This window comes from Stegastes partitus, unplaced genomic scaffold (genome assembly GCF_000690725.1).
Source record: "Stegastes partitus isolate 25-593 unplaced genomic scaffold, Stegastes_partitus-1.0.2 Scaffold0, whole genome shotgun sequence".
NCBI lineage: Eukaryota > Metazoa > Chordata > Actinopteri > Pomacentridae > Stegastes > Stegastes partitus.
In genome coordinates, this window is record NW_007577731.1 from 2,493,471 (window position 1) to 2,504,958 (window position 11,488).

Consider the following 11,488-nt stretch of genomic DNA (forward strand, 5'->3'; position numbering starts at 1 on the left):
AGGCATTATATACGGTGTAACAGTGGTTCCTAAACTTTTTGTTTCCTTCCTGATGTTTTTTCCCTCACTGTACTACCTCAAACATATACTCATAGCATCCATACATGTGCACTTTCTCCAGTTTATAATGCACCATGAAAATATACAGGATACATATAGATCTTCCAGCAACTTTCGCAGAACATCTTTCTGCAACTTTTCATGTGTATCTAAGCCAGTGTTTCCTGAACTGTTCTCAATAGAACACTGTTAAATGCTGCATTTGACATATTTAACGGGACCGGGGTGGGTATTCATCCTTGAGCCTGAGTAAAAAGACGATGTATTTTTGTGAAGGACCTTCTGAGGCCCTGAAAGAACTGATTCAAGAGTGCTAAATGTTTTTTTGTTGTCTTTTTTTATACATATAGAATATACAGTTCATTTAAATGCAAGTCCGGTCCACGTCCTTATAAGAATATTACAGTTTCATCTGAAAACACGTGACAGCTTCTTACCGAATGAGGTCCAGCAGGGCGTCAGCAGAGCTGGTCATCGGCTTCTTGCTGTCCTCAGAGTCCTCCTTCTGAGCGGCTCCGCCCGGGTGGATGATGTACACCATGACGATGCCCACTACCACGGCGACGAAGGTGGTCCAGAGGTAGTAGGAGATGGTCATGATGCCCAAACGGCTGGAGCACTTGGCGTCCAGGGCGGCGAGACCGGACATCAAACTGAAAGACAAGAGGAGGCAGACAGAAAAGTTTAAAAGGATTGTTGAAAACTGCTGCTTTTGTTCAACGTGGATGCTTTGAGGGTGACTTTCCTGCAGAGGGAAACTGGAGGAAACCATTTACATAGCGAAGAAAGAAATATATTACACAACTGAGCTGCATTTCAAAGTCACTTTATTACATTACCAAACCACACATTCTCAAAGTGAGATGCACCTTCATGCATTTCAGAGAAACTGTCTCCTAATGTAAGAAACCGTGTCAGTTTTTCGTTGTCACATACAGCAGCGAGATTCAACAGCCTGGAACTACAATTTCCTGACACATCAGAAGAAACCTTCTGGCAGGCTGAAGCACAATATTCGCGCTAATAACACGCTTTATGTGCACGTACAAGAAAGCCTCTCATCAAACCTTCCGCCGAGCGTCTGACTGCGGAGCTTTGAAACCACCGTAGCACTTAACTAAACTGAAACCCCACTTCAAAGTGGAGAAACCCTCTTTGTGAGCAGCATCAGAGAAGGAAGTCTGTGACACCGAGAAGACGTCTCCTGTGACGGAGAGAAGAAACCGACTGAGATGATTTCCTCGATGTATCTGCCTTTCAACATGTGTATCTCTGTCATTCTTTCATTTCTCCCTCAGCTAAATAAATTGCTAATCTGTCCTTTTGGAGCTTCGTGCGTCTCTCTTTGCTCAGAAACCCCGAAGGCGGAAGATAAACAACTTAAGTTACATTCTAAACAGATGAGGGTAATTTGCATTTAAATGGGCAGCTGAATAGTGCTCCTGTTCACATACACACTTTCACGGTACTGACATGTTGACATTTACAGCGTCTTTTCATGACAAAAAAAAGAAAAAATTACAACAGAGTCTTTTATCCCTGATGGCTCCTTGGTACGTATAGAAAGACGTCGGAGCGCTTGTCATTTGTTAGAAGTGTGGGAGCAGCAGAGGGCGATGCCATTAAAGGCAAGGAGAAGGAACGTTGAGGAGATCTTGAGCTGCGGTGACAAGATTTCAACCCATTCATTCGTCAATTTTCTATGCTCTGCTTCATCCTGTGAAGGGTCTAGGGGGCTGACAGCTGATTTAGAGAAGCAGGTTACGCCGTGGACGGTCTGTAAGCTGGTTTGACTTGGATGGAGGTGCTGAGTCTGTCCGTGCAAGAAACTCTAAGATACCGTCGCTCCTCCTTTTGATGGCTAGCCACGAAAGACTCTAACGAACCCCATTGTGGCACACAACGACTCACATGACGAGGGGGAGGAGCAACAAACCCCCAATTTAAACTCTGGTGTTAAAGGCTCCTTATGGATATCTTGAACTCCCATCTAGTCAGTCTTCAAGAAACTCAAGCGAGTCCAGTTGCTATGATTAATCTACGAGATCCTAATTTCACAGCCACAAAAGTGCTGTTGTGTGAGAAATAAGCCCACAGAGTCTGGGATCCCAACGTGACTGTGGTGGCAATATGTAAGGAAACAAAAGCCACAGAACTGGCTGTCCAAATGGGATTACAATTAAATGAGCTTGAATGAAAAGAATGCTGCGTATACACAAGGTGAAGTGAATGACAATAATCATCTTGTTACGATGCAACGCTCTGCTGGGAAATCTCAACTTCTGGTACTCGTGTGGGTGTCGGCTTGCCACGTACCGTCCAGCCAAACAAACTCTCATGGCGATGTCACTCCCAAGCTACAGTGAACTCCCCCGACAGGACAAAGCCAACACCCAACAAACTACTCAGGAACGACTTGAGAAGCACAACCAAGAGCCGAAACTCCCCCGATCTCAGTCCGATCGAGCACCAATGGATCCACGGAGATCTCAACTAGCAAGTTACAAGACCCAAAGGATTCACTGCCAACGTCCCGGTGCCAAACAACACGGGACATTTCTATGCCGTGACGTGTCGAAGCTGTTTTTGGTGGCTCGAGGGGGACCTACACAAAATTAGTGGTTTTAATGTTGTGGTAGATCGGTATACATCCCGTCCAAACTGTCAGCAATTCATATTCCTACATCGTCCTACAAAATGTTTAAACATAACTGAAAGCAAGACTGTTTAACCTTTGTTGAAGTGTGGCCACGTGTGGCAGATTCAGCACAACGGCAAACATGGTGTAATGGTAGCATCAGTAAAGACATGAAGTCAGTCAACTAAGGAGTGTCAACACTGGGTGACATTAGCCACCATAAACTACTGGTCACACCAGTTCAAGGCTTGAGCAGCAAACCCCCCAAGTGAGCTGTACCGAGTAATGATAACAAGACCACAGCACAGTCTCTCTTTGAATGTGCAGAGGCATTAACTTTCTTCCCATTTGCGTGATATGAAGCTTGGACGTCTCCACCCAGTCAGCACTAATCCGACACGTTCGCGGTCAGAAAACGGCAGCTCGTCATTAAACTGAAGCTGTTGTATGGATCAAACCAAGTGAGCTTTCCCTTCGGACAAAACCATAGGAGCTGTTTTTCCCATTCTTCCATTCTTCCAGTATCTAGTATTTAGTGTACATGCTGGCTCTGATCTTTTGATTAACTGATGAGAAGGCAAATGTGGAGATATTCCTCTAAGTTCAACAACGCTGCTCGCTCTGAATCCGTGCTGCGGGTTGTTGCAAGGTTTTTTATTTATATTTTTAGCAAACTAGCCAGCTGAGTGCTCCAGTTCCTTCCGACTTCGTGCACTCCTGCAGCATACGGTAAAGCTCCACGCTGAAAGGCTATCTAAGCTACTGAGACTCCTGCTGCTGCTGCTGCTGCAGGGACGCTGATCTCCAGCTGACCCTGCTGATGGCACTTCGCACACAATCACACCGCCAGTCTTTTCCCTACAGATTTTCTGCACGTGCTCGTTGACTAATAGTTATTTGAGCTTTTTCTCAAAAGAGGACATCCCAGAAATCTGAACAGAGTCAAGAAAGCGTTTCTTACATTTCTTACTGTACAGCCAGATCTCTGTAGATTCCTGCCTGTGCTTCATTTCTGACCCATTGGAGTCAGATTAGAGTGCAATTACCGGCAAATTGCTGCCTACGTATGGTTTATTAAATGCTTAGATTGAATGTGTGCACAAATGAGACATTCATGGCACCGCTGCAGCCATCATGATATGAACATACTGCAGCAAATGGGCTGACATGCAAGTTATAATTACTCCATCCTCTGTGTTGTTCCCGTCTATTAAACAGAGAAGATTTGGAAATCAATGCCAAAGGTGATGTGACGTTGTGATGTGAACCAAGTGTTACGACGTGGCTGGAATTCACAATCACAGAGAGATGCACAGTTTGTGTGAATAATCCCCGCAGCCTCTAGTATATCGGACAACAAATGCAACTACAGCAGTGATAACTAAGGGGCTTGCCCTGAGCTGCTCGGGGATTAGATGACCTCCAGCAGGAAAATCAAAATGTCATAAGTAGGATGTCAAACTGAGGTGAACTGGTAACACATCAAAACATTAATCTTCAGGGGATGGGGGTGGAGTGGCAGACAACAGTGTGCCGCATTGTAGGTCTGAAACATCGTGGATAATGATGGGATTTTTATTTTCTTTCTTTTTTCTGCAGCAGCTCTGCGAGAAACCAGTAGCTGAAGTCAGGAGATCAAAAAAAGGGGAAAAAAATAATATTAAATGTTGGATTTTGCTGCTTACAAGTCCAATCTAATCTTAAGTCTTATCTTAATGTGCTGCTGTCTTGTGAGGTGGCAGCAGCTCTTAAATGTTCACAAATAATGATAAAAAGATTTAAAAAAAAAGAAATTAAAAGATGCAAGATTTTTTTCCTTTATTCACTTAATTAACAATTCAAATGAGTTGTTGGTTCAGCTCACACGTTTCGGGGATTTTCGTGTACTTTGATATCGCTTTTTTCACGTATTTATGTTAGCTTCTGTAAATGAAAATAGTGAAACAAAGTCGTCATCACAGGCAAAAGAAAAATGATTAGAAGCTAAAACTGATACGGTTCAAATAATTGCATCTTTTGATTGATCGATGAGTAAAAAGGCCCCGAACTGTACAAATGTGCAAAAGGTTTACAGTGAAGTCTCACAGCTTTCCTCTCAACAACAAAACCAGAAAAAACGACGAGAAGAAGCAAAACATTCAGCCAAATCAAGTGTCGTCATCCCACTTGTATTTCAACTTCTTGTCTATTTACACAAAACGCAGAAATGTGCACAGCCCAACAACTTACATTTCCACAAAAACAGGCATCTGCAATGTTCGGCTTCACATAGAACGTCATGTGCTTGTTGTCTTGGGAACCTTCTGATGTTTCTCGTGAACCCCCCGGTGGGAAAAGCTGTGGTTCATTCTGTACTGTACATGGTGTGTAGGTGGAATTATCAACACAATGCTGCAACCTGGAATGTACAGAGGGCTTATGTGAGCCACTGGAGTCACACTGTGGTGATTTTCTTTGTTTTTTTTTTTGGAATTGAAAACCTCGCGACCTCAGAAGGGGAAACACATTCAGCCGTCTAATCGGGCTTTTGACGCCGGGCTGCCCTGAGATCTCCGTGCTCCTCTGACGTCTGAGTCAAGGTGGGATTACGGCGCGTCGCCTGCCATGTGTGTGCGGCCGCCGCGATCGTGATGTTTTGAGCACACGTACAGCAGATCTGCCGCAAGATTTTTGGACCATATGGTGGCTTACAGGCCTTCCTGCTCCACCTTTGCTGAGCAAGAGCATTACAGTAATCCCACATCTAGATGAAAGCGAGGAGGCAGAGGCTCCTTGGAAAAGCGTCGGCCATGGCGTGTAGTCGTGACACTTTGGCCTTTCTTTCATTTCAGCTGCTCAGATCATTACAGGCCACATCCATGTTGTACTTTATGGCTGTTTCACTATTTGATGTTGCCGCATTATTTATAGTTTCTACACGTAACAGCAGCTTTGTACTCCAGCAAGCAGGAATCACGCAGCCAATGATGAATACTAGTATTGTTCACTACTGCTAATAGGTCAAAAAACAAAACAAAAGTACACATTATTGAACCCTCTTCAGGACTTTTGGGGTCTTTTGGACCCCAGGCCATTTGCTTTAGGTGACAGGTTGTTTTTTAAATATGAAAAGAAGGACATTTGTCATGCATTTGGAACCAAGAATACGTCAACTTATTAGAAAATGTATTTATCATAGTATAAAAGTCTATAATGAATACCGACCAATGGACCCCGAAAGACCTTCTACGTATGACATAAAGTCCTGAATAGGGTTGATTTTGTTTCATTTTAAAGTCGATGAGCTTGAAAGGTTTCTCCAAACCAATCCCTTGGTAGTCCATGAATTTAAACAGCCTTAAGACCTTGAACAGACGAGCTTCTCTGCTCACTGAATAATCGTACAGAAAAAGACGGCAGTCGCCCTTTTTTTTCAGAATCAGGTGCACGTCGGTTTGTGTCACCAATCAGAAGAGCTCACACAGTTGCTGCTTTCGTTTACAGTCAAGTCACTCCGCTGACACCTGACCTGTTACTACCTCACAGTCAATGAGCCCCAGAAAGCTGCTGCTGCTCGATGAAAAATATCGAACTAGGAATTCATAAACGACTGACTTACTGAATCCACTGGGTGAGTGAGAAAGAGAACCCTCAGTGCTCTGCTGCACTGATGTGTTCTTCTGTCTTTCTGTATGCAAGATTAAGGAAATGGATTTTCTATAACGCTCTTGTTCATCAGGCTTTGCTGTCTGACCTGTTGAGAAAACTAATATGCAGCCGAGGTTTTAGCAGTAGTTCTACTTTTCTCCGCGGATCAGGACGGATGTCTGCTCACACCAGAAAGCGGCATGGTGACATGAATTTGGAAACCTTAGTGAAATACTGGAGAGATTGTGATGTGGTGACTATACTTATTGGACTAGCAAATGTCAAACTTGCTGACTAGTCGGGTAGTCAACCTCAACATCTGTCTGTGCAGAGCAGTTCACCGCCTCCTGGCCATTTTAAATTCATTAGTTTAGCTCCATCATGAAGAGGACACGAAGTTCACACGGTTTCTTTACGTTTGTTTTTGTAACGCTGACCCCAGCTGTCTTTAAAGAGCGACTCCTTCATGAATCAGTCGATACTCCTGTGAGGGTCGAGACACCGGATCGAGTCGGAGCAAATGATTCTGGAAATGAGTCCCTCTGAGACTGAATCAAGAGGAGCTTCTCTGCACTGATGTTCTTGGTGCCTAGTGTCAGGATCAGCATGTGGAGACCAGACTGACTCCTGCAGAAGTTCCTTCCAGGTGGTGAATTTGGTAACGTCAAGGAACTGTGGAGCAGAGTTGAAGGAGATGTTTCCAGTGAGGTTTGATGTCACTTGTAAGGTTTGGTGCAGAAGCTTTCAAACCACCAGGGATAGACTTTGCATGATGTCACCCAGGCGTCTATATATTGGCAGCCATTGAACACATGGACGAATCAATAGGTTTCCTGAATAATGGTTATGAAGCTCAATGAGGTAACTCTAAGTAGTGCTCCACTCCTCCTAACTCCCAAAAATAAGCAGTGGGGGGAGCTGAGCTTAACCATGGGCTGTCCTGTGCTGACATCCACCTGTCACTCAAAATGGCCATGCCCTTAGTTATCCGTAACTTTTAGGTATAATGCAATTTAATCGGGTGAGTTGTGTAGAAATTCACCTCCTGTAAGACTGTCATGGAAGATCAAAGTAGCTTAAGAGACTAAAACTGTTTGTTTTGTACCAGCCGGTGCAAATGTTATTGCTGCTATAAAGTTGGATATTTTATGATGGGGGTCTATGGAGATGGACTCGTTTTTGAGGTCAGCCCCAAGTGGCCATTTGAGGAACTTCAGTTGTTGGCACTTTGGTTTTATTTTCCAGCCCTAAAGATCGGCACTTTTGAATTTTGGTTTTGGTTTTGGTTTTGGATTTCTAAGATACAAGTTTTCACAACAATCTCATATGAATCAAGAAGATTCGATCTGGTTTAGAACAGAGGTGCTGAACAGGGATGGCTAGCTCTGCATGGAGAACTCAGCTCGGCATCACTGGGGGCGGCAAACAGCTCAAGGCATTTGGCTGCTGCTTTGTCAGCGCTGCATGAACTGGGCGAGCACGAAAGCTGCATGAATTTGCTGGTGGACACCTATAGTCCATTTATAGTAAACAAATCCCCAGGATTGCTCGGAGGCATCATGAATTATGTGAGCTTCTCTGGAGGAGGTTGGAGCCTCAGCAGCACATGGTGGCGGGTAGCTTCTGGGCAGCTCAGGTGAAGCATGTGGGGGAGCTCTTGTTCCCAGGTGATCCATCTGTCTGGGATCATCCCAGCCTCTACCTTCCTTCCACAAGTCCTGGATAAGCATCTTGCCTTCTCAGAGTGAGCGCTGCAGCGAAGCCCGGGGGGATCACACTGGCAGGCTGATACAGCAGGCATCAACACGGTGAGGTCCATACCTCAGGGAGTCACAGCAGCGCAAGACTCCAACGCAGCAGGAAATGGAAATGTGCAACACAGCTAACACGCTCCCTCTATTTGAACTCTCTCATTGTTTAATCTCTCGCTGCTGCCAAGTCGACCTGATGCTGGGTAGATGTGAAAACGTGCAGGTCGAAGTTCAGCCAAGTTGAACTTCCTCCACTCTTTTAATCAGATTTTATAAGTGCCACCACTTCATCTGAATGAACTGAATTAGTGAAATTGTTTAACTGCTGCTGTAACAAGGCCACTGATTGTCATTTATCCACAAGACACACTTCAGCAACAAGACGTCCTAGTAAACGAAAGCTGCTATAAGTTGTTGCACCTCTCTTTGGAGAAGGTTTTACTCATTTTCGCTCCAGTTGTTCTGATGAGACATTGTTCCTGAGTAGAGGGAGGATTTCATTTATATAGATAAATACCTGATCCCTTGTGAAAACCGGCCAAACAAAGCAATCCATATCAAACTGAACAGATGCACGCTTGCACGACTGAAACATGCCTGACAACTAATCATCACAATGTGACTCGTGACCCACCGAGCCTCTGAAAATACGAAAACACTCCATCCTCTAGTACAGCACACTGTGTTATGCAAATTGCCGCTGCACATTATGCCTCTGTGTTTTTTTTTTTTAGTTATCCGCAGGCGATTTCCGTGCAATTGACCACCTTGCTCCTGTTTGAGCACCGAAAACTGTCTGTAATGAGAAAAATCTCAGTGTGATGAGAAAATATCACCGCAATAAACGGTGCTGTGTAATTTTAACCTGGAATCCACAACCACGGATGACTTACAAATCACAACACCGTGAGCTATTTAGAATGAAAATAATGCTTTTTTTTTCTGTTTTAAAGAGAGCCAACCAAAGTGGCCGAGAAGCACAACCATGACAACCAAATTACCATATAAGCACCATCATTTTCTGAACTGAATACACCCACAGGAGCTCCACATTCAAATGACTTCTTCTACATGAGTCATATTTCAAATCCCGTAAACAATTTGTAAGACACATCCGCTCACATCTGTTTGACAGCAGCCATCTGCCATGCCAATTATTTCTCCTCCGCCGTGTGGATGTGCTGTCGTCGTGGTTGCTGTGTGGATGCTGTATATTATTAACACCACTCTTCACCTTTGACCTTCAGATCTCAGCCGAAGCATCGGTTAATAAAAGGTTTCAACGCCTTTGAGTGGAAACTCTAAGTAGAAACCAGGACAAACCGAATAAACTCTGTGTTTGTTTCTATCCAAGCAAGATTTTTAATGGCAATCCCTCCCTAAAAAAAAATAAAGAAACATGGAGCATAAGGAGGCAGTAAGCGTAGTGGCCATTGATTCTGCATGACGCGTTCATGGGATAATCTGGTTTCCGCTTTGGCTGGTGCGCAGATGGCGCTGGGAGGGGAAAAAATGGGGACAGACAGGCTATAGGGCCGGGGAGGATATTCACCCCCTGGATAAGCCCTACTGTACCGCGCACCGTGCCGACCAGCCGGTCTGTGCATCGCTGCCATCAGTTGACATGGCAGAGGAGACACACACACACAAAAAAGAAGCAGGATTGTGTTTGCATCAGCGGCTGGATTGACATGTAAAGATATGAGCAAGGTGGCAGCAGGTGGACAACGATTAGTCCAGGAGCAACAGCTGTGAAGCCACAAGTCATACCTTCCTCCTTCATTATCTGTTATTGCCTTCATCAGGTTTCAGGCAGGAACCAGGAGCACCAAGAGAGCTTCGGACTCGACAGGAGCTCCAGCAGCCTGATCCCATGTTTAGTGCTGAATATCTGCCCTGATTGCTTTTGCTTGTGTGGAACTTTGCTGTGCCTGGCCTCCTGCCTGCAGGCGCTGTCTCAGATTAGTTGTAGTTAACGTCTCTGGCGCTCACGTGCCTCACGTTTGGCAGCCAACCTGCGCTCAAGTGATCTCCTGCTCTGAATCTGCGAAAACTGGGGGAATGGATCGCGGCCACGTGCTCGCGATGCAGCCCCATGCCGGCCGGCCTTCGCCTCACACGCTTAAACAACATAGAAAGAGATAGAAGGAGAAATATACACGAGAGAAGCATATAAACAGCAGCAGATAGAGATAAAGACAGAGAGGGAGGCAGACAGAGAGAGACAGAGAGAGGGAGGATTAACTTCTCATCCAGTCTTTGCTGTTGCATAGATTGTAAGTAGCTTATTGCACAAAGCACCCTGCATGTAACCGGTGCGTTTGCATAATTTGTTTTGGGAGTTTTTTGTGTGTTAGGGACATCACTGACCTCATGCAGGCAACTAAGAGCTTTGTGCCTAAAATAATCAAACTGGAGAATCCGGCAGGCTGTGCTCTGCTGAGAACGCATCTGAAGCTACCAAAGGGCAGCAGCTTTACATCCATACAAACATTACTCTTTAATCCTCCATGTTAAAAAAAAAAAAAAAGGTAATTGGGGGCAGTAAAAAGCTCCTCGAGGTTGTGCTTTTCATCCACATCAATCAGCCACGCAACCAGAGTCCTGCATGAAAAACCGACAACACTGTGTTGAGAAAACATGATTTTAAAGTTAAATCTGAGATGCTCCTTTCCTTTTTCATCCGAGGAAACTATGATCTGATATTTATATGCTATTACTGCCTGAGGATATTGAATGAATTTATTTTCTGTCGAAGGACTCCTCTGTGTGCTCCCACCTGCAGAAAACTTTCAGGTTTTGTGCCCTTCACTAAATTAAATGAATTCATTTGTGCCTTTCACTGCAGTGCAAATCCTATTGTCACATTTAATCAGTTTTATTCAAATGTGTTCTTATTTGTACCTTTTTTTTTATTTGTACCTCTTTTGTGTTTCGCTCCTTTGAAACTGTATTAGTCTGTTTTTTATTGCCTCGCTGCTGCTGCTTTTACAGCTTAACTCTCCTTTGTCTTACACAAAGCCCTCTGAATTGTTGTTTCACACAACAATGTTTGACATTTTTCAGCTTGTTTTTTGTTATAAAACTTGTCTAATTTGTGCTCCAACTATCGAGGAGTGTTGAGTTCGCTGTTTGTTTGCTGCATATATTCAATCTAGTTCCTGCTGTTAAAAAAAAGTGACTTACGGAGTGAAAACCTGCGTCTAAAGGACGACGCTGAGACAGTTTTCTTTTGTATTTCTGGAAATGTCATATTGTGGTTCCCATTTTTTAAACAGCTGTTCTCTCTGCTGCATCCTGTAATATGTCAGGTTTCTGTATGATCATGTAGAGACACGAATGGATATCCACACATCCATACATGCATATCCATCCATCCATCATCTCTACACCTTAATCCTCACTAGGGTCA

At 44.2% G+C, this 11,488-nt stretch overlaps 1 protein-coding gene across 1 annotated transcript in view; it reads right to left on the reverse strand.

Annotated features, from left to right (window-relative positions):
• slc1a7a (solute carrier family 1 member 7a) overlaps positions 1–11,488 on the reverse strand; it is a 42,279-nt gene that overhangs the window by 18,008 nt on the left and 12,783 nt on the right. The window contains exon 3 of the mRNA XM_008291003.1: positions 498–713. Within this exon, the coding sequence (XP_008289225.1) occupies positions 498–713 (216 nt within the window). The remainder of the gene's footprint in view (positions 1–497; positions 714–11,488) is intronic.